Raw genomic sequence first — 23,618 nt, forward strand, 5'->3', positions numbered from 1 at the left:
AACCACCTGGAATCTGAGTTCCCAACCAAAAAAAAAAAAAAAAAAAAAATCCCTTTATTTGCAGGCAGGTGCTCTGTACCGGCAAGGAGCTGTTAATGTGCTCCACAGCCCCTTTTCAATTTAAAAGGTTTTCAGGTACAGAACTATTCTCTTGGGGGGCAGCCCTAATACTCAAACAATGGTCACATCTTTGCACCCACAAAACTGCAGATGCCACTTATAGGATTTAGATGTTGAAATACTCAACTGCATCCACAAATGAGGTACTTAAGTGTCCAGGCGCTGGAAATCGCACCCAAAGAATTATGAGTGCAAAAGTGGAGGCAAGGATAAAGCCAGGACAAGAGCTCAGCCTACAGCATTTAGCATTGTTCATCTGCAAAAGAAAATGCCTTCAGAGTCCCTGGACAGGAAGTCAGAGATAAAGTCAGGCTGGACACTGGAGCCGTCACATCAGCTCCTTATGTTTTCTTCCCCTTGTCTTTTGCCAATGCATTGCGATCCGGTTTTGAGTCCATGTTTTCATAACTCTGGCTGGTGCCGAGAACTCTCTTTTAATGGGAACGCCAGCCACACATTAATGGGGTTTCAAAACATGTCATCCACTTCTAAATCATTTCTGATCAAGGGAAACAGAAGCCTCTTAAAAAAGCTCACCTTACTCCAGCTCAGTGTTGGTGAGAAGCAAAAATGTTTTTTCCCCAAGCCTTCCCCTCCCCCATACATCTCAGCAGAATAGCAGTAAACCAGCAACCTGCCCTTAGGTACATTCTAAGCCACTGATCCATTCCAAGGGGAAAAAAATCTAATCCAATTGGATTACATGTTAATATTACCAAGCAGTAACTTTCACAGACAGCTACAACCCCAACAGGCAACAATAAAACAAAGAAATCAATTAACCCATGGGGCTGTTTTGTCCAAACACTTCGATCCCAGGAACAGATTAGTTTGTCTGGTTGATTAAGTTAAAAAGGCAAGAGTGGTATTATCTTAACATCTAGCTATGAACAACTCTCTCATTATTCTACTAAAACCACCTCCTTACATCAACGTGGGGGTGTGCACGCAGCTTACATAACCATCCCAAGGAGAGAGAGATCCCCCCAGGTTCACTACAAGCGGAGGTTACTCCATCTGTAGCAACACATCACAGCTTCCTAAGGTACTGTCCTTAGCAAGCCGAGTGAGAGGATTTCCTTGTGTGTTTTGGGATAAAATCTGCATGAAAGAGGCCATCCATAATAAAGCTGTACTGTTCTGGGTTACAAATGCACAACAAAGCCACAAACTTCCCGGAAACCCTCCTATTAGAGCACTGGGCATGTAAGAGGTGAAGGGTACTTTACTCTGAGTAGTGGAACAATTCCCCAGGACATAAGCATTTGGCCTGCTGCATGGAAAAGAGCCATCATTACCTAATGCTTAAAGAGAGAGAGCGAGAGCGCGAGAGAGCATATCAACAGATAAGTGGGTCGTCGCTCTCTCTTTTCTCAGCTATGTGCCTCTCCACCAGTCTTGTTTTTACCAGAGAACATGAAAACCCAGCTAAGGATATCCGTTAGCACTGTGTATGTTTCCTTTAGAAATAACAGGAGGAAATGCCCTGCCTAATCACATACCCTGGCTAAATCTCAATTCCACTATAATCCATGCAAGTTTTTGCCACGTATTTCAACTGCATCAGAATTTGGCTCTTACTGCTTGAATTCCAGTTGCTGGATGCAATGTAGAGTCAGCAAATGCTAATCTGGTTTCTCACCTACATCAGCTTCCTGGCTAAAACTTGAGTCTTCCTTTGAAAGTTACATCAAAATCTGCGCTACATTTACTACTGAAATTCTCTATTGGGAGGATTTATATCTGGAATCTGACACATGGTTATAAGCTGCAATATCCAGATCTCAGCAGCTGCTGTAGCTGGCTCTCAGATTCTCGTTTTGCTGAACACGATTTACATGGGATTGTATTTTTCTAAATGTTTGGCTGAGGTCACTGAGCTGCCACAGACCTCCCGTGTGATCTCAGGAAAGTCAATGAGGCACAGAGACAGTTTATCCTCAGTCATACGGGGATAGTAGCATTGTCCTGCCACACAAGGGTGTTGGGAGCTTAAATACATTAAATATTGGGAGTAACTCAGATGCTACAGTAATGAGGGCCAGATAAATATGACTGAAGCAAACTAGGCAGACCTAGACAGCCCATTCAGGTTGAGGGGGCAGGTCTGAATCAAAGATTTAGATCTGGCATTGTAACCCACCCACCCCTGACAAACCACACAGCCTCATTAACGAAAGGTACTCTGCACATCAGCAGAGGACTGAAGGCTGCTTCCCGAACCGATGTCCTGAAGAGCTGCTGTTTCCTTGCAGCCTCTTCCTGGAAAGTGCTCTACATAGTTTGGGACACAGAAGCACACGGATCCTCCATGGGGAAGGCAGATGAAAACGCTGTGCTGTTAGATGAGCAGCTGCAAACGGCAGGTGGGACTGAGAGGAAGCTACATTCAGCTTCCTTTGATTTGTCTAAGAGAATTTGCCTTATTGCCCCGCTCTCCAAATGATGTCCAACCGGCACTAGCAGCTGGGAATGAAGAGTAGCTCCTGCATTTACATAAGAACATAAGAACGGCCATACTGGGTCAGACCAAAGGTCCATCTAGCCCAGTATCCTGTCTACCGACAGAGGCCAGTGCCAGGTGCCCCAGAGGGAGTGAACCTAACAGGTAAGGATCAAGTGATCTCTCTCCTGCCATCCATCTCCACCCTCTGACAAACAGAGTCTAGGGACACCATTCCTTACCCATCGTGGCTAATAGCCATTAATGGACTTAACCTCCAGTTAAAAGAGAATTTATCCAGTTCTCTTTTAAATGCTGTTGTAGTCCTAGCCTTCACAACCTCCTCAAGTAAGGAGTTCCACAAGTTGACTGTGCGCTGTGTGAAGAACTTCTTCCTTTTATTTGTTTTAAATCTGCAGCCTATTAATTTCATTTGGTGACCCCTAGTTCTTGTATTATGGGAATAAGTAAATAACTCTTCCTTATCTACTTTCTCCACATCACTCATAATTTTATATACCTCTATCATATCCCCCCTTAGTCTCCTCTCTTCCAAGCTGAAAAGTCCTAGTCTCTTTAATCTCTCCTCATATGGGACCCTTTCCAAACCCCTAATCATTTTAAGTTGCCCTTCTCTGAACCTTTTCTAGTGACAGTATATCTTTTTTGAGATGAGGAGACCACATCTGTACACAGTATTCAAGATGTGGGCATACCATCGATTTATGTAAGGGCAATAATATATTCTCCGTCTTATTCTCTATCCCCTTTTTAATGATGCCTAACATCCGGTTTGCTTTTTTGACCGCCTCTGCACACTGCGTGGACATCTTCAGAGAACTATCCACGATGACTCCAAGATCTTTTTCCTGATTTCTTGTACCTAAATTAGTCCCCATCATATTGTATGTATAGTTGGGGTTATTTTTTACAATGTGCATTACTTTACATTTATCCACATTAAATTGCATTTGCCATTTTGTTGTCCAATCATTTAGTTTTGTGAGATCTTTTTGAAGTTCTTCACAGTCTGCTTTGGTCTTAACTATCTTGAGGAGTTTAGTGTCATCTGCAAACTTTGCCACCTCGCTTTTTACCCCTTTCTCCAGATCATTTATGAATAAGTTGAATAGGATTGGTCCTAGGACTGACCCTTGGGGAACACCACTAGTTACCCCTCTCCATTCTGAGAATTTACCATTACATGCGTTCCCCGGAGGGAAATACTGCAGCAGCGCTGCAGGTGAAATGCTTCCATATGGGTGTGCATGGGACGAACCAAACAAACAGACATGTGGTAACATCTCCGTGTGGAGAAACAAGGAGAGGACCAGCCAGAGAAAAGAAGAGAAAAAACAGGTGGACATGAAATGAAAGGTGCAGGGGAGGCAACTCCAGCTGCTCACTCCCCCAAAATATTCCTTCCTGAACTTTATAATGTAAAATGGCTAAATGTGTCTGTTGGCAAATGGCTGGGAGAGCGTGCAACAACTCAGCTTATTCCCGCATCAGACTGACTGCAAAACCCACGCTATGGTTTTTAGGTGCTATGAGTTTCCGTTCCTTGTCCATCTTCCATCAGACGATACTGGCCTCTAATTCTTTCTAAGGGATTGGGGGGGGGACACGACGGGACCCAGTTTGGGTCCTGTTAAAACTGAACAACCACAGCAGAGGGATATTAAGGCGATCTCTCTGGTACTCCATTAGAAACAGATGCAGGACAAGAATATCTCCTGTAGCAAGGAGAACACAGATTTTAATCAGGCTTCCTTAACACTATGCTGAAGGACTCTCACGTCCTCATTCACGGCTTTCCCGTATGCCCAGGTTGTTTTTAAACAACAGTTTCCAGTGTTGCCAGACATGTGCTGGATAAAAGGGTGCAACCCCTGAAGGCTGCAGAGTTTACGGGAGGTTTTTAATTACATTTTACAGACCACATTTATCTGTAATCGTTTTTAAAAAACAGCAGCGGCTCCAGCTATTTCCTCTCATGCCTTGGATTTTTGGACATTTTTCATTCTACAAATATCATACGCACATGCGTTCCTCATGCAATGAGTGCACAGGGAAGCACTCAAACACAGCATCCTGCACCTAACTGGGAAGGGTTTAATTGTGGAATCAGCTTAATCAGCCAATTCCCAGGGAACCAGTTTATCCTAATGATACTCATTGACAATGACTTGCTCAATTAGGATGGTAATTTCTTGGATGCATGCAGGTAATTAAGCAGCTCTGTTAAGGATCTCTGCCCAGTGACGTGCTGTAGGGGGCCTCGGAGGGATCCTGCATTAACATTCCACAACCAAATGGAAAGGAAGATTTTTGGAGTAATATCCCTGCATCTGATGGAGTCACCTTCTCTGGGCACTGCCACAGCATCCCTGCCAGAGAAGATTTACCTATCCTTGGAGATCACAGAGACACTTGAAGAGCACCAAAACCTCCCCGCTCAAATAAATGTTGAAGTCCAGATTGCTCCAGGAATGAGGTATTTTCAGAAGAGTTTCCATGGGGAGGAGAAACCACGCCCACCCAAGGTTACACAAGCTGGTCACTGTGCAACAAATACAGGACAGGCATTTCCAGAACACGCGCCCAATATAATGTTGCACTGCATCCCTCCCTGGTTCTGGGGCAGAGAATGCGGTTTTGTTTAAACACGAACCCAATCATGTCCCTTCTTCTGTTCCTCGCCCTCCTCTCTGCAACATACGCACCCCAGGGCCAAGGCACTTATCACAGGCTGAGAGGGACAATTTTTGTGGCAGCCCCATGCTAATGGCACCTCACTGGTCCGGCCCTCATGAGGCTGACAGAGCTGCGTCTCCCTCCAAGTATCTGCACTACCATACGAGTTGGAACCAGGGTGCGGCCGCGGCTTGAAGTAGTAACAACCACCCAAATACATGGTTTCCGCCTTCTGCGCCTCCACTACAAAAATGGTTCCAGCACCACAGTGAACTAGTGCTGTCTCAGCATAGCAGAACTGCTCTAATTCCCCTTCCTGGGCCTTTTTATGTTCAAGTGAACTCTCATCAAGCTCACAGCATTACAAGGTTCTTCAGAAACCTGGTGGAACTTTAATTCTCTACCTTGACTTTATCTCCACTCGGGGGAAGTGGCTTTGATCCTTTGTCAGCGGCTGGCCTTTGTTCCCTGTAACTCTTTAGTGAGCCAGCAGCTTTGACAAGAGCTAAGGAAAGCCACTGGAGACATTAATTTCAGCTACAATTTGAAGTCTTCTCTTAACTGGGAAATCCACATAATTGGCACGATAACAGCCTGCTGGAACAGCCCGATTTACAGGGTTTTACCAAGCCACGTAACTAGAATACACTGGGCCACAGGCTCTACTCAGAGGCACAGCTTCAGCTTCCAATGAAGCCAAAAGGAGATGTATGCAAGCATCCATGGACAGAACTGGACCCACAATAATCACATGTTCCTGCAAATTCCTTAGGGCCAGCTTTTACAAACACACACAATAAGGGGGGGGGGGGCGGGAAGAGAAGAACAAAAACTCACACCACATTACAGCAAGAGGCAGCAGGGAGGAAACCCCATGTGAGGATTTCCTCAGATTGCTGCATGGTAGACGGGGATTTCCCCCCTTATCCATTCTCTGTAATGAGCATTCCACACCAGACCATGTGTTCTGAGAGGATGTACCAGAGACAAAATGTCATCCAACACAGAGGCCCAGGGCCTGTCCACCATCTCAGGACCACCAGCTCCATGGAGACCTGCTCTGAGAGAGTCTGCTGCCTGCGACTGCCCCGAAACACCTCCCTGAAGATGCAATTCCAAGGCACAAAGGGAGTCTAGCTCCTGCCAGGGTAACTCACACCCAAGTATTCTCTATAGAGCCAGGGAAGAGAAAGATGCGTGACTCCCTGGCCTCCCTCTCTACTCCCCATAGGGGGGGGGGATCTGGATCCCTGTGACAAGGAGAACTTCATGAACCCTCACACTAATTACCATGCAGAAAACAGCAACAGAGGGTCCTGTGGCACCTTTGAGACTAACAGAAGTATTGGGAGCATAAGCTTTCATGGGTAAGAACTTCACTTCTTCAGATGCAAGTAATGGAAATCTCCAGAGGCAGGTATAAATCAGTATGGAGATAACGAGGTTAGTGCAATCAGGGAGGGTGAGGGAAAGGAGGATGATATCTGTCTGTATTTGTGCAAGTTTCTTCATGAGGTTGATAGATTTCCATTCCATACGGCTAAATGCAGTGCCTTGCATGGTGTCAAGTATCAGAGGGGTAGCCGTGTTAGTCTGAATCTGTAAAAAGCAACAGAGGGTCCTGTGGCACCTTTGAGACTAACAGAAGTATTGGGAGCATAAGCCAGAGAAGATTTACCTATCCTTGGAGCTCACAGAGACACTTGAAGAGCACCAAAACCTCCCCGCTCAAATAAATGTTATTTTCGAATAAAGGCAATTTAAACACACACTGTAGTATTTCCCAGAGCACTCTCTCGTGCTCATTTTTCACTCCATCCTGTTGAGATGCACTGCGTATGCCTTGTCCAATATCAAAATCATTCATAAAAGGAAGATGGTTGAAACTAAGACTAAGTCTACACAGCAGCTTATGCTGGCCTAATTTATGTCGCCCAGGGGAGTGAATAAACCACCCCTCTGAGCAACATACGTTACACTGACGTAAGCGTCGTGTGCACAGCGCTTCTCCCACTGACATCACTACTGCCACTCGTGGGGGCTGGAGGAGTTAAGCCGACAGAAGAGCTCTCCCCCCCATCGGCTTAGAGTGGCTACATCAGAGAGCTTACAGCGGCACAGTTATACCGCTGTAAACTCTCTAGTCTAGCTGTGCCCTAAGTCTACCATTTTCAAACAAGCAGCAATAACAATTGAAACCAAACCTGTCAGAGATCTCAAAACCCCTTCTAGAATTCAATGACCCATCTCCCACCAGCTGCTCTTTTGCCATAAATACAAATGTAGGCATTGGACACCTTCACTATCTTCCACGCAGACACAGACACAGGAGAAAAGTAAAAATACCCGCTCCTTAGCATCATGCGTTACCTACAGACTATACTAGTCTACTGCACCCTGTCAATGACTCTTCCCCCTGCTGCCAAATAGTTTTTTCTTTCCTTGTATTCAGTAACTTCCTTTCTACTCTTGATGGTCCCTTGCCTATTTCCCACTCCACACCATCACCTCTATCAATCTGTGACTCTTCTCTCCACAAGTAGCTCCCAAAAATAGGACTTGATAACCAAAATTGAATCATATTTGTAATTCTTATTTTGTATTGGCAGGTTCCATAAAAGATAGCGGAGATGGGTGGAGAAGAGGGTTAACTAGTATTCTTTATTATCTGTATAGCACCAACAGGGTACTAAGTGCTTTACAGACTGGTACAAAGGAGCCCAAATCTGCTCCCCCACACAATTAACACTGACATAAATGCTTTCGAGATACGCCTGATTTATACCAGTGGGAGAGTAGAACCAGACCCAAACAACTTCAAGTCTACACAGACTACAAAGGAAGGAAAGAGGAACTGGAAGGTCAAGGCAAGCTCTAATTTTAGCTGTAAATTTGCATTCTACACAAAACTTCACACAACCCAGACGACTACCCATAAGAACTAAAAACTAACCACCACAGGAGTTTTCTATTGGCAACGTAAGAACCACCATCCCACTTACGCTTGTTTTAGCGTATCTTGACTGACAGACTGCCCCGACAAGTTAGCACGGCTTCTTGGAAGGCAAATGCCTAGTTTTATTACATGCAGTGGTGTTGTAGCCATATCGGTTCCAGGATATTAGAGAGATAAGGTGGGTGGGTAACCTCTGGACCCGCTTCTGTTGGTGAGAGAGTCAAGCATGTAAACTCATAAGCTTCTCTCTGACCAACAGAAGTGGGTCCAGTAAAAGAGATTACCTCACCCACCTTGTCTCTCTAGTCTTACAACAGGAACATGAAATGAAGACTAAATGTAACATGACTTATGTGTGGGGGAAAAAAGCAGTAAAGTGCCTCAAAACAATACAGAAAAGAAAGGTAGCATGCGTCACACTCTGCCCTTCATTTAGTGTAGCCTGCAGGCATCAGTTACGCTGATGGTTCCTCGGTCTGTGATTTAAGCCATGAAGGTTTTTTCCCCCCTTCAGTTTCGAGGAAGTATTGAGCCCAGCTTACCTGCACGTTCTCTTCCGTGACCTCTATTTCAGCTGTGTAGATGTAATCAATCAGCTTACTCAGTGTTTGCCCATCAACATCTTTTATTTCAATCTTCTTTGCTTTACTTTCAGTCATGTCTCCTGAAATTCAGTTCAAATCGGCATTCAATGTTTGTTTGCTTTTCTCCTCCCCTCCACTTCGATTCGCCGTATGCTCAGTGGAAACTCTCCCTCCACCCCCAATTAAAAAACATATTGAAAGCCCTGAACCCAAAATCACTATCCCTGCAGGTCCAGGATGACTGGCAGAAGTCCATTAGTGCCACCTTCTAAACATCAGAGGGTGATATCATGAGGCAACGAGAGAGACTCAGGGTGTGTGCGCAGTTTCACAGCCCAAGAACTGCAATGGGGGAGATGTACCCCAAGAATAGCATGCCTAGAACGGGGTAGTCTTCTAGCAGCCTCTTCTCCTGAGGCTTCCAGCACAGTTCTGCAGACTGAAGAGATTGGCCTGGTTCAAATACATTTCCCCATGAGCTGGGTGCTTGAAGAGAACTTCCTGAGATTCACCCAAGCTCAAATGTATATGAGAAAACAATAGGACATGATTAACTGCTCTCATATAGGGCTAAGCACAGAAGGTGACAAAGAAGTTTTCCTTTGCTAGGCTATAAGAACTAATTATGGGTGAATCTCCTGAGGGTCTCTTCCCACAAACTGGGAAACTATGAAAAATCTCTGCAGAAACCACCACTCCTTCGCTAGCATTTTTTTTTTTTTTTTTTTGGCCAAGGGACAGTCATATCTGGAGGGACAGGCCAAAGGAAATCTAAGGTTAACTTAAAAAAAAAAAAAAAAAAAAAGTGGCAAACAACAAGAGACTCCATTGGAGGTAAACCAAACCTGTATCTGCTCAGCCTACGCGTGCATACCCCAGTGTAGCTGACTGAGCTTGATTAGAAACTGTGTGTGTGTGTGTGTGTGTGTGTGTGTGTGTGTGTGTGTGTGTGTGTGTGTGTGTGTGTGTGTGTGTGTGTGTGTTTCAGTAACAAAAGAATACTGTGTGTGTTGCAAGAAAGGATCCCTGAGGCCACCTTTAAGGATCAGTTACAGAAAGGGACATTACACCTCCAAGTTTTATCATCAACATTTTGAGAAGCCAGGGAAGAAAAGAAAATTCCAGCTGCAGAAGTAAAACGATAGAAGAAAACAATTAAGTTAGGAGAAACTGAACAAATGTCAAATCTTGTGCCGGGATACGAATAATCACTACACTGAGAAATTCAGTCACTCAGTGCTGCTGCTGTGGGATTCCGAGGAATAGTTCTATACTCATCCTCTGTGGAAAAACAGTTAGAGGCTGCACGTAAAGGAAATGTTCAAGTCATCTTTGACATGACATGACAGAGCTCCATATGCTAAGAGCACAGCACGTGGCATGGGAGGAGACAGACACAGAAAGGCAACCAAGTTTCAACAAAGTCCTGACACTGGGAACTACACCTAGCTCTGGCCTTATTCACACAAGTGACATGAACTACACTGTGTGTGAGTAAGATAAGCAGGACCTGGTCCCTAAGTAAAACCCATAAAGTCTTGCGTTGAACTGAATGAATTAAAAAAAAAGCAATAATAAAAGTCATGTAAAGGAACCCAAGACATCTTTACAAGAAAAAAGACCCACATCTGTGAAGTCTTTATCTGTGCTTCAGAGCAAGCAAAAGACTCAGTACAGACACGGATATGTTTATTGGAAAAAAAAAAAAAGGGAGGTAGAGGACAGAGTCAGAGGCACTTATGCAGAGATCAATACACAAATAGCTCAGAGAGACGGATCTGAGAACATCATCTCCCTTTGTGGCACTCATAGGACACAGCCAACAAAAATAAATGCCGTGTGGGCTCACACGCCCACCCACAAGCTGCTACCTCTGCAGTTTGCATTCTGCTAGATCTCTAGATCATTATGCTCAGCTCCATAGCCCGGGCAAGTAGAGCTTCAGCGATACCATCTACCCTCTCCCCTCCACACTCCAGTAGGTCACTCCAACCTGTTCCACCGGTCAGAAGGCACCACTTTTCACATGCCTTTTATTCTTCCCAGCCAGGAAGCACATGACACTATGAGCTGAAAGGGAAGGAGGGAGGGAAGTTAGCAAGATAATAGGAGTGGGTGATAAATGCTTCCATCCAATCCCAAGCATGCATATTCAGGACAAATATAGCATCTCCTAAGGCATCTTTGGAGGTGTTGGAATGACTGGATGAATTAATTCAACTCATCCCATACACCCTTTCAAAAAACCTAAGGTCTTTGACAAACCAGAATCAAGCCTTGCTTGCGTCACGTCTTAATTTAAAGCACTGTTATTAATTATTTGTATTAGCACTATATCTACAGACAACAACGGATAGCAGGGCCCCCCTGTGCTAGCCAGTGTGCACATTAGCCAAGCCCTGCTCCAAAGAATTGAAATAGACAAGACAAAGGTAGGAGGGGAAACAGACAGGAAGTGAGTTGCCTACGGTCACGCAACAGGTCAGGGTCAACGCCAGGAGACCTGGGTTGTGTTCCTGACTTCCAGTCCTGTGCTCTACCCACTGGACCATGCTGTTTTTTGCTGCTGATTAGACTTTGCAACCACTGCTCTCACATCTGCAAGCACTTCATATGTATACCTCGCATACTGCCTCAATACCCATTACTGTGTCTATATACTGCAATGCCATTGCTCTTTCTAGCCTGCATTAACTCAGGGGGCTAGTCAGTTCTTCTCTCCCGTCTTTGATATTGCCTTGTTCATAGAGCACTGCAGGCCGCCCTGCACCGTATTTCTTGTGCTCCACATGGACACTGTCTGGTTCATAGCTCTTTTTTGTTGTTTTTTTAAACCAAGGATCTGTTCAAATTGCCTGTGAGGAGAATACACAAGCATGTCAGAGAACACAACAGCAGCCCTTTCACACACACAAGAGGAGAGCAGATTCTGAAGTGATGCCGAAGATCTGGATTGCTGCTGGCTGCTTCTGTGCTTCCAAAAACACACAATCCCTCTACAGTAACGGTCCCAAACATTCCAATCACGTCACTGCAGCTTTTGCAGTCATTATTGGAGTGGATCTGGTTTTGTTTTATTTCAAAATGTTGTACATTATAATGACCATCCTTGCAGAACAAAACAAAACCATCAAACCTCCATGGGAAGTGCTTTTAAAAAATAATGAAGGGAAAGCAATCAGTTTAGGAACACTGCTCCAAATTCAGATCTGGAGTTAGCAAGGGTAAGTCCCATGACCTTCAGTGGGCGATGTGCCTGCTTATTCCAGAGCTTCAAAGTCTTGGTTTTAAACAATACGTAACTAGAAGAGATCAGCTGGCTAAAGGCACTGGCATAGGGAGTCCTTCATCTCAAGGTCATTGGTTCAAATCCAGTACAGGTCTACACTGATTGAGAGTTGCTGAACAGCAATGGGATGATAGTACATAGGTAATGAATGGCTGGTCTACGTTTGGATCCTGCTTGTCCAGTGTCTTCTTTTCTACCAGCTAACCCTATGAGCACCTTCCTCATGGGCATGGCCATAAGATTTTTCTCCTTGAGTGAATTTCTCTGCCCCGGAAGAGGTCCCTTTCAGGCCAAGCATGACACATACTAGAGGCTTTCACAAACAGCTCACTACTGCTGCGTGGGTCCTGTGGATAAATACAAGAACTTGGTTTCCCCACTGCTATCAAGTTTCATCTCTGAGCAGTAACACAAAGAACATGAAGACTATTCAGATTATTGTAAAGGGTCACGCTCCACAAAGTGAAACAATGTGGAGGTACAGAGAAGTACTTCTGACCTTGCAATAGGGAGCCTCAGAACTTAAATATGGGATCAGCCAGACCTAAACTGAACCCAGGAGAGGCCTGATAGTGACCTAGCGCTCAACTTGTTTTACAACCAGAGCAGCAGCAAATAGTAATCGTTATAACTATAGCCAAAGGTAGTTTACAAAAAAAGTCACATGATTGTGGTTAGATGGTTACTGTTTAACTTTCAGATCTGAGCATTACTGGGCCCCACAGAATTCCAGTACAGGAACAGCAACAGCGTCTACCTGCCTTTATTAATGCCCGTTAATCATGATGGCTGGTTTCAGGCAGACATGACCTCTAAGGATCATAGGCTCCTCCGGGGCTGTGCTCTTGTTGACTGGTGTAGTAACTACCACAGACAGTAACAAATATTCTCAGTACAAACCTTGGAGCAGCATACTCTTTCTTGCTTTGCTCCTTACACGTAGCGGCATTATTATTACCGCTAACATCCAATCCCAAGATACCGTCTCAGCTCTCTAGCTTTTTAACAGCTTAGATTTCTCAGCCTTACGAAGAAAAAACTTCCTGGCAAACAAAGTACCTATCAACGCACTCCTGCTTATACAGACGTACATCCCACAACGTCAACCATCAATTTTATTTTTTAAGCGAATCCACCTTCTATTTCCCACACCCCAAAAGCCACTGATGCATGCAATCCCAGCAGAACACCAAGCGCAACACATGAACTCACATTTGCATCTCCCCCTTTCCCATTCAGTTAGGACCATATTCTTTCTGGCACAAACTTTGCCTGGCTCTGCTATAGCTTTTAAGTCACGACAAAGAAAACACCTTTCGCAGATGATTAGCAAGGAATTCAATTCTTCCAATGTTAGGTTTCAGAGTAGCAGCCGTGTTAGTCTGTATCCGCAAAAAGAAGAACAGGAGTACTTGTGGCACCTTAGAGACTAACAAATTTATTAGAGCATAAGCTTTCATGGACTACAGCCCACTTCTTTGGATGCATATAGAATGGAACATATATTGAGGAGATATATATACACACATACAGAGAGCATAAACAGGTGGGAGTTGTCTTACCAACTCTGAGAGGCCAATTAATTAAGAGAAAAAAAAAAACTTTTGAAGTGATAATCAAGATAGCCCAGTACAGACAGTTTGATAAGAAGTGTGAGCATACTTACAAGGGGAGAGAGAATCAATGTTTGTAATGGCTCAGCCATTCCCAGTCCTTATTCAAACCGGAGTTGATTGTGTCTAGTTTGCATATCATATTATTCTTCCAATAAAGCTGACAGAAAGAGGCCCAATTTAAGCCCCTTTTAAAGGGGGGGGGGGGGGGGGGAGCATCCATGTAGAGACACAAAACAGTAGCTCCCAGCTCTCTTTTGACCCTCCTCCAACACTTTGGTGACCACAAATCAAGGAGCATCACAGAACGTTCCCAAAACTGGGTTTCCCACATAACGCATTGGGCTGAAGTCAAGCTATCACAAAACTCGTTCAGAGGACCTTAAAATCCAATTTGTTTGATTACTGGGTATTTGGGATTGTTTTTCAAGAAGGGAAGGCGAGTGAGGGAACAATGTGGCCTCCTGGTAGCTGCTCCTTTAAGAAGAGGACCAAAGAGCAGATGGCCCAGGTGGAGGGGGAAGTTAAAGGTCTCCTATGTACTCAGGACAGCAACAGGAGGAGAGTCAGCAGCTGCAGAGCCCTGCAAAGAGGTAGAGTTGGGTGGGGTGGCAGTATGGATTGGAATTATTTGAAGAGGGGAAGAATTGTTTGGGATATAACTGATCTGTTGGAGGCACAGAGATGATTTGTCAGGTGGGAACAAAGATTTGCCAATGGAAATTCAATATGCATGGCCAAGGGGCTTGGGAACAGGGAGGGAACTGCAGAGCAGGTGTCTTCCAGCTGAGCTAACAGGCTGAGTCTTCAGTTGAGTTAGGTGTTGTGGAAATATTCCATCCCTATCCTCAGACTTTTTCCGCTCTTGACCTTTTTGCCTTAACACAATACCTAATCTTGCCAACGCTGAAGCGTGCATGTAATTTTGCTTACATAGAATCATAGAACTGGAAGGGACCTGAAAAGGTCATCTAGTCCCGTCCCCTGCACTCGTGGCAGGACTAAGTATTATCTAGACCATCCCTGATAGGTGTTTGCCCAACCTACTCTTAAAAATCTCCAGTGATGGAGATTCCACAACCTCCCTAGGAAATTTATTCCAGTGCTTAACCACCCTGACAGTTAGGAAGTTTTCCCTAACTTCCAACCTAAACCTCCCTTGCTGCAATTTAAGCCCATTGCTTCTTGTCCTATCCTCAGAGGTTAACGAGAACAATTTTTCACCCTCCTTGTAACAACCTTTCGCATACTTGAAAACTGTTACTATGTCCCCTCTCAGTCTCCTCTTCTCCAAACTAAGCAAACCCAATTTTTCAATCTTTGCTCACAGGTCATGTTTTTTAGACCTTTAATCATTTTTGTTGCTCTTCTCTGGACTTCCTCCAATTTGTCCACACCCTTCCTGAAATGTGGCGCCCAGAACTGGACACAACGCTCCAGCTGAGGCCTAATCAGCGCGGAGTAGAGCAGAAGAATTACTTCTCGTGTTTTGCTTACAACACTCCTGCTATATACATCCCAGAATGATGTTGGCTTTTTTTGCAACAGTGTTACACTGTTGACTTATATTTAGCTTGTGGTCCACAATGACCCCCCAGATCCCTTTCTGCAGTACTCCCTCCTAGGCAGTCATTTCCCATTTTGTATGTGTGCGCAACTGATTGTTCCTTCCTAAGTGGAGTACTTCGCATTTGTCCTTATTGAATTTCATCTTAGCTACTTCAGACCATTTCTCCAGTTTGATGATCACTTTGAATTATAATCCTATAATCACGGACAGGGTTTCCAAAGCCTTGGTCTGAGTACTGCCATTGGAGTCAAGACTTCTACCATTCGCTTCAGCGGGAGCAGAATTAAACCAATGCCGAACACTTCGGAACATCTCCATCTCTTGTGTTCAAGTGTTTGTAGGACAAGGCCTTTGGACTGTAAGCTCCGAGACAGGGACTTTTGTGGGAGGACGTGCGTGCGATGTACCATGCAAATTTATAGCACTGTATAAATGTTTGATATAAATAAATAAAAAAACATACTTTAACACCCTAAATTCTGGTCTAGAAAAGTCAAACATCTCACTTCAAAAGCTATCTACCAACCCACATACAATTCCTTCTGTGTCCCACACTGCAGAGATCTCTGACCTGAGGGACACACACGGTAGCATCCAATTTTTACCAAGTGCTGCCAGTGTCCTCAAACCTGCACAAGACACGGTCCCCTGTCCAAGGGGGATTTAGCCAAGAGATTTTTCAAGCACATTCATTGGTATAAGCAGCTAGGGACTTCAATACATTTCTTCTTTTCCAGGAAAAGACCTCCATACAGCCCCGAGCCCACCCCATCTGCAGCAGGTCTATCGTGAAGACATGACAGTGTGTGTCTTGGAATCTGCAGGGCACACTCAAGCACAGAACTTTGTTTGGAGACAGAAAAGTACCTGTAAACATTGCACAAAAATAGGGGCTGCAGGCTGCTAGGACAACGCGATGGGCTTCCATCTCAATGGCTTCGGCAACAATCACCACGTCACAGAGGAGCCGCTTGCTGGAAAACACCAGAGAAGACAACATGGTTTCAGAACATCTGGCCATGCAAAGGGACCTTTGTAAATACCCTTGGGGAAAATGAGCAGAGTTCCTACGTCACAAACAAGTGACCTGAATCATCCAGCAAGACCTGACAACTGCTGGAGTCTCAGTGGAAGGTTGAAACACAAAGACAACCAGCCTCTGTCAACTTTTCTTTATGGAGCATATCCTGCTCCCATCCAAAGCGGCAGAGATCCCTGCCTGAAATAGAACTGGACACATTCTGTTCCACAAAAGGAAGGATTTGGGAGGCTGGCCACAGGGTTCTGAACCCCAAAGTTCAGATTGCCTCCATCTCCCCCCATAGAATGGCCTAGGAAAGGGACAAAGGAGCCGCCTAGCAGCTCTGCCACTACATTGATCTGCCACCCACTTTTCCCCATAAAGCAAGGACGTAGCACCAGTAGGGGATGCTGCAGCTTTAATCTCTTCACAGCCTTGAGAGGGAGGTGGGATAAAAAGGGAGAGTTTTCCTTCCTTTCCCACATGACACAACAGGGCTGGTAGAAAGAGAAGGTTTGATGCTACAGCACATGAACAACAAAGCAGGTTCCTCAGGTCCGAATAGCACACAAAGGGTTCCTCACGTTATTCTCACGAGCATCACCACAAAGTGCACTCATTCACTGGAGTCTGCTATTCACCTTGACTGAGTTTAATGCACAAGTCAGCATGGGGTTGGGAGTCCAAAAACTTCCAGGTTCTAGCCCCAGTTCTGCCACTCACTCACTGTGTGGCTTTGGGTAAGTTTTTCATGAATCTGTGCCCATTTTTATCTCCACCACAGTTCTCTCCTTTGAGGATTTGTTAATTGAGGTTTGTATATCGTAAGTGCTCAGTATTATCATAAAATACCTGGTCCCTACTTGAGCATCTAAACGCAGAATAAGGGTGCTCATTGAAGGGGTCACACTAGGAAAAAAGATCGGTCTACAAATCCAAAATGTCACTTTCTCTTCTATACGGCTTATTGTGCTTTTGCTTTAGAAAACCCCATATCAAACAAAAAACACACTTAGCCTTCTAACAGACTAGGTACGTCCCCCGCATTTTGTGATACCTAATAAAGCGACTCCCAAAACACTGAAGATTGAGCTGGAAACATGCAGGAAAGACAACACCTAGAAACAGATAAGAGACTGCGTGTTCCATATTTATGCCAGCTTTGATGGAATGGTGATGGTAACGGGAGCTTTTATGTGAGCAATACACAATGCAGGCTTTGGAGATCATTCACTTCAGTCTATCAGGAAGGAACCCAGTTTAGTCCCTCTCTGGGATCCTATCACCTAAAAAGTGCATTTCATGCAAATGAGATTTCCATTTCCATTTCGAAGGTGGATGTGCCAAGCAACTAACCCGTCGCAAATAGGTTAGAGGTCTCACTACCCCTCAGAGAGTTTAAATCTAGACTTTCTGTAAGGGATTACTAGATAAATAGGAATTAAATCACTGTTATTCAAGGTAACCATTTCCACAGGCTGTCTGACAGTATTACGGAGTGCTGGTTCAAAGCAGTGCACCATACAATCATCAGGATTGCAGACTCCAGAACAGCAGCAAGAGCTGAGAGAAAGCAATGCTAAGGAGCATGCAAAGATGCAGTCTGAAAAGCAGGTGCTTCAGGGCAGATCTAACCTTCTACAGTCAGCTGAGTAACATACAGGATCTAGCAAAACCCAAGGAACCCAAGAGAGCAGCACTGCTAGGGCCTCCAGCACACTTCAATTAAAGGAATACAATACTGGATTTTCAACATAACCGCGGCAGCCTGGTGCTCTGCTGCACAAGCACCTGCATTCAGGTCTCCTGATCCCTGTGCCAGCAGAGGGAGACTGAAAAGGAAACGCACTCAGCATCACAGAATTGAGAGACGGGAAGGATACTTCATAGATATATATATTTTTATAACACAGAGAAATCTGGAGATATACCTATCTCATAGAACTAGAAGGGACCCTGAAAGGTCATCGAGTCCAACCCCCTGCCTTCACTAGCAGGACCAAGTGCTGATTTTGCCCCAGATCCCTAAGTGGCCCCCTCAAGGATTGAACTCTCAACCCTGGGTTTAGCAGGCCAATACTCAAACCACTGAGCTATCCCCCAGCCCAAGCATAGTGGTATCTGCCACAGAGGGAGAGGATTCCAGTCCTTCTCCTTATTGGAGAATGCATATTTTAGAAGTGTCAACCTATTCAACCCCTCAAAGGGAGGGGCAGAGGGGAGGGAAGAGAGTGTGTGTGTGTGTGTGTGTGTGTGTTACATACACATTTTTCACATTAAATAAATAAAACAGAATAATAGTGTCACAAACCAAAGATACCATTTGGCAGGCTAAGGACTCAAATAAGTCGCATATAAATGGAAGTCAAATGCTCACTGAATTTCAACCTGCTTCAAGGGAAGATGGCAGACTCCAGAAACAAGCTGAATGTCATCCACTGCCACTAAATGGCTGACACACCTATAGGCATCTTTTAAAGAACTAGATTTTTTTTTTTTTTAAAGTCCATTTAAAGTAACAATTCTCCTCTCCCCCACACATACACACACTTGATTGAAGACGTGCTGGAGTTCTTTGAGCAGTGTGAAGTTTTTAAATTGGCTTGTGGGTGGTGTGATTTTTTTTTTTTTTTTTAAACTTTGCAGTGCCAAGCTGAGATTGAGTGACAGTGAGTCAAAGAGAATGAGAATTCTACTTTAGCAATCCTTGCTCTGTAATTACGTGTAGGTGTCCTCGTATCTGTAATGTTCTATTATTGGTCTTCAAGCCGTTTGCACTGTTGAAAATATAGTTTGTGTGTGGATTTGCTGTAAGTAGCAGGAAACTTTAAACCAATTATTGTTTGTAAATGGCAGATATGGCTCTGAAAATGTTTTCTGAGACACAGCCGGCTTCTTTTTGACAAAGAGGAAGACAGGTGTGTGGGTGGGAATAGCAGTGCTCTATAGTGTCTACACTTTGGCTGCCTCTTCCTACTGTTTTGCTAACACCCTGTTGCGGGACCTCCTTTTGTGTGGAAGCAAATACACAGAATATTATTTTTTAAAGTGCCCCAAATGACCTTCTGTTCTGATCAGCATGTGTCCGATAAACCAAAGATGATGCATGTTACATGGAAAAAGTACCTCCGTAATTCATTCATGACCTTGAATGCCTTTCCCATGTGAGAAGGATTGACTGTTACCGTGCGCTGGTCCTTCTCCTTATCTTCAGCTTCATCAGGTGACTGGGAACTCTGTTTGATGCTAAAAATGAGGATAAGAGGGAAAGGAAAGTTTATGCTTTTTCGGTGTTGTTGAATCAAGCATAATTGAATTTAAAGATAGCAATAATTTATGTTACTATAGCTAGCTCTGTCCTGAAGGATCCCCAATGCTTTACAGATTACGGCCCAGCTCCTGGAAACACTTGCGCATGCAAGTAGCACGAACAGGACAACTCACATGTGTAGAGTCACAGACACTCTCATCCTGGTTTCTAGGATCAGTGTCCATATACGGAAAGGATCCCTGAAATGCAGCTACCGCTGGTTGGTTAGATGGCCGCAGCCAACCAGACAAGAGTGGGAAGGGGAAGAAATGTGAACCAAGCACATGAGGACAAATTCAAGTCTAAGGATACATTTAAACGTCAAGCTGGGGGTGTGATTCCCCACTTGAGGAGATATGCCCACACGAGCTCTGACCAAGCTAGCGCATTAAAAATAGAGTGCAGTCGCAGCGGTGCAAGTGGCAAGAAAGGCTAGCTGTCGTGAGTACATGCCTACAGCCTCGGACGAAAACATACTTCGGGTGGCTAGCCCCTTGCGCTGCCCACGCCCGCATGACTACGCGGTCTTTTTAGCATGCTAGCTCAAACAGAGCAAGTGCAGATATGTTGAGTTGGGAATCAACCCCCAGCTCGAAGTGTGGACATACCCTGAGGGTGTGCTTTCACAGCCCGGTTAATCTGAGTTATCACTCATGTGTTAAACCGAACACAACACATGCCCACAAAAATCTCTAACCCGAGTTAAGTGCTGCTTAAAGGTCGAGCTAGCTGGCCCGTCGGAGGCTGGGGAGCGTGGCTTGAAGCTCGAGTGATGCTGGTGCTCGAGCTGGTAATTCAGTGGGGCGGCAACAGCTAATCCAAATCATTCTGTAACTCCAGGGTTGCTTTGCAGCGTGGCTGCTCTCACTAGAGCTGGGTTAGCTCACATGCAGTAATGAGGCTTACCACCTGTCCAGGTTTTCCCAGGATCATCGTTTTTTGAGGCAGCTGTCCCAGGAAATCTGCAAGTCTTCTCAGGATATTCAAACTCCCAGGTTGTGGGTGTTTAAACAGCTGTACAATAATACACCACTCTGAGCCTGCTCAGAGACGGGGGCCACACCTGCGCTACAGACAGATGGCACAGCGCACCAATGAGGGGTGGCTCCGGGCGGGGGCAGACTAGCAGGCTGAGCGAGTGATGGTGGCCGCAGCAGGAAACCTGGGGTGCTGCAGCGTCGGCCTGCCCCTGGGCCGGCCTGCCTCTGCCGACCAGCAACGGGAGCTGGAGCTTGGGAGCCCAGCTTGTGGGGAAGTGAGGGGCTTGGCTTTGGGACGCACGTGTCCCTCCCCCAGCGCTGGGTGGCAGGGGCAGACCCTGCAGGTTTGTCCTGTGCCCTGGCATAATGGTGGGGAAGTCAGATCTCTGGCATTAATAGGTATGTCCTGGGTTTGTGCATCTCAGAGGTGGCATCCCTAGCAATAACACAAGTGTACTAACTCCAGCTAACTACTACAGCGAAGACAAGCCCTGACAGGCTCTGATTCACCAGATCTTAAAGTTAAGCAGGTGCTTAACTGCCTTGCTGCATCGGTATAGACTTAAGCACAAGCTGGCCAGTGTCCAACTCAGAGCAGGATTGTGGTTTTTCCATCTCTCATCTGAAAGACACACGCTTACAGTAGATTGCAGGGAATGCACTCTACAGCGATAAGCCAGAAAACGGGAATCAAAATTATTTGTACAACGTCTATGTATTAGTTTAGAGGCCATACCTCATTCTGTGTTAAGTTTAGAAAACAGGGTGTAGTGCAGGTGAGGCATAAAGGAAGGATTATTAAACCAGAACCTCCTTTCAGGACAGCAAGCTATCCAAGCAGCAGCAGATTAGCCCAATGTATTCTGTCTAACAAGGATCACCCTAATCTGGAAGTTTAAGGCACATCAGTGTCCTCATTACCTTGTTCAGAGCGTTGCCTCTTCTGTGCAAGACTGACACAAGGTCAACACCAGCCTCTATGATTTAGACATGTGTAAAATTACTCTGAGTTCAATGTTTCTAGCATTGAAAAAAAATAGAATGAGAGACTGTCACTTTATTTAAATCCATAGCCCTTTCTCCAGGCTTTTCAGCAGCCAAACCTTCCCCTCCAATACATGAAACCCAATAATGAAGAACCCAAAAGTGCAACTGATTTAACTGATTTTCACTTCCAAAGCTGGGATAAATGTAGGAAGTAAATGAACCCCACCGGGGTTCATAGCTAAACTCCCATTGACATTACCAGGGCCTAGATTAAACCCAGAACAGTACAAATGGATTTTTAACATTAACATTGTTAATATTTTAATGTGATAATATTGCTAAAAGCATTGATTTGCTTACAACACTTCTGTAATGTGGATAGTGTCACTATCGTAAATAGACACTGTCCATAAAAAACAATTGTCTGATTTATTTTTAAAAAATCCTATTATGGTTACAAGTAATCTCCAAGATTATTACTGTATAATTATAGGGAAAAATATTTTTCTGTTTCTAGTTTGCTTACTTTATGTATTTAACACCACTCTGCATAAAATCAATTCCACTGTTTCCCCTGTGCCAGCTCATTTCACCTGATGTCGGTCTGGGATTTACACACAACCACATGAGAGAAAGCACCTATACTTAAAACAAAACAAAAAAAACACAACTGGGATGGGGCATTCTAGAGCAGCCAGAGTACTTGAAACATCTCTAAAACATCAAATTGTCAGAAGAAAGCTTTGATTGTCAATCTTGTACCTATATTACCTGCAAAAGTCCTCTGAATGAGGTTTGGGGGGGGGGGGGGAGAATATGTCTCCCCTCCTCCCCCAGTTTGTTTACTTAGTTCATTTGACAGCACGAAGCTAGATAGAGGCCACTGACTATACACCCTACCCCAGACCCTGAAAGAGCATTTAGCAGCAGCAGAGCAGAGAGAAACGGAGAACGAACAGGCTGCAAGCACATGCCTAGATGCACACAGAGAAAGGAGCAGGACTCGGAGCAGTAGGGTGGCTTAGTGGCATTGCTTGTGAGTGTGCCCAAAGACCCTTCTTATAGTATTGCCAAGCCCAAGCATTCAAAATTCCTGAGACTGGTTTAAAAATCATGAGATTTTAAAACGACTACAATTCAGGTTCTTTTTATTTGCCTTCTGGTACTGGAGCCTTTAAATTTCACATTTTCAAGCTTTTCTCCACCCCCATGAGAGCTAGCAGCTGGAGGGAAGGAGGGGGCGAGGTTATTTAACATGAAAGCTGATATTCTCATATAATTAACTGACTCCAGGAGTTGGGGCTTTAAGAAAGCCATCCAATATCCTGAGGCTCACCATAAAATCGTGAGAGTTAGCTGAAAAACTTACTGTTGCCAACACGTTTAATAATTTTTTAAATCAAGACATCCCAGGGTCTCTCTCTCTCTCTCTCAAAGATGATTTTTTTTTTAACAAGTCAGTTTTTAAAGAAGATTCAAGTTGACAAGAGCCTTTAACAATTCTGTGAAAATGACAAGATTTCCAGTTGATCTCGTTCTTTAACATAGTGAGGAGGCTTAGCTATGGAATGAAGATTTCTGATGAACATTTAAGGATGATGTGTGAACTAAAGTGCATGTGGCCATGTGCAACAACTCAAAAAGTAAGCAAGATCGGCAGCCGAGAATTCCCCTGGTTTAGACAAATCCCCAAAAGGCATAAAGCCAATGTAGCCAACTCTATGCCACCTGCATCCTAGCTACCCTTAGCCAATAGAGCAGTCCCTAGAGGTTTTTAGCCTGCTCTAAAAATTCCACTTGGTGCCACATTGTTTCCCATCCCAGGGGAAGGAGAGTTTGATCACAACCCCTCTTCAATTTGAGGGGCTGCTACCTGCTATCTACATATTCTCCCAGCCTCTCTGCAGCTCTACCCCTCAAGCAGCCTCCAATTTTTGAAGACTCTTCTTCTGTGAGCCGCCTCAGTTCCTACCTCCAGTGCCACTCAGAATTTTCCCAAGCAGAAGCAGCCCTGACCTCAGAGTTTCCCCAAACAGCAGCAGTGAAAT

The 23,618-nt window shown here is 44.7% G+C and overlaps 1 protein-coding gene across 5 annotated transcripts in view; it reads right to left on the reverse strand.

Moving 5' to 3' along the window:
• KLHL3 (kelch like family member 3) overlaps nucleotides 1-23,618 on the reverse strand; it is a 66,070-nt gene that overhangs the window by 35,522 nt on the left and 6,930 nt on the right. For 2 of the 5 annotated variants that reach the window (XM_005295888.5, XM_065555047.1), the window contains 3 exons: nucleotides 19,420-19,539; nucleotides 16,140-16,246; nucleotides 8,759-8,880 (listed from right to left, as the gene is read on the reverse strand). In XM_005295888.5, coding sequence (XP_005295945.1) covers nucleotides 8,759-8,880; nucleotides 16,140-16,246; nucleotides 19,420-19,539 — 349 coding nt within the window. Of the gene's footprint in view, nucleotides 1-8,758; nucleotides 8,881-16,139; nucleotides 16,247-19,419; nucleotides 19,540-22,096; nucleotides 22,117-23,618 lie in introns of those variants that run through there. The other 3 variants (XM_042850909.2, XM_005295891.5, XM_065555049.1) reach the window with 3 other exon arrangements.

This window comes from Chrysemys picta, chromosome 8 (genome assembly GCF_011386835.1).
Source record: "Chrysemys picta bellii isolate R12L10 chromosome 8, ASM1138683v2, whole genome shotgun sequence".
NCBI classification, from domain to species: domain Eukaryota; kingdom Metazoa; phylum Chordata; order Testudines; family Emydidae; genus Chrysemys; species Chrysemys picta.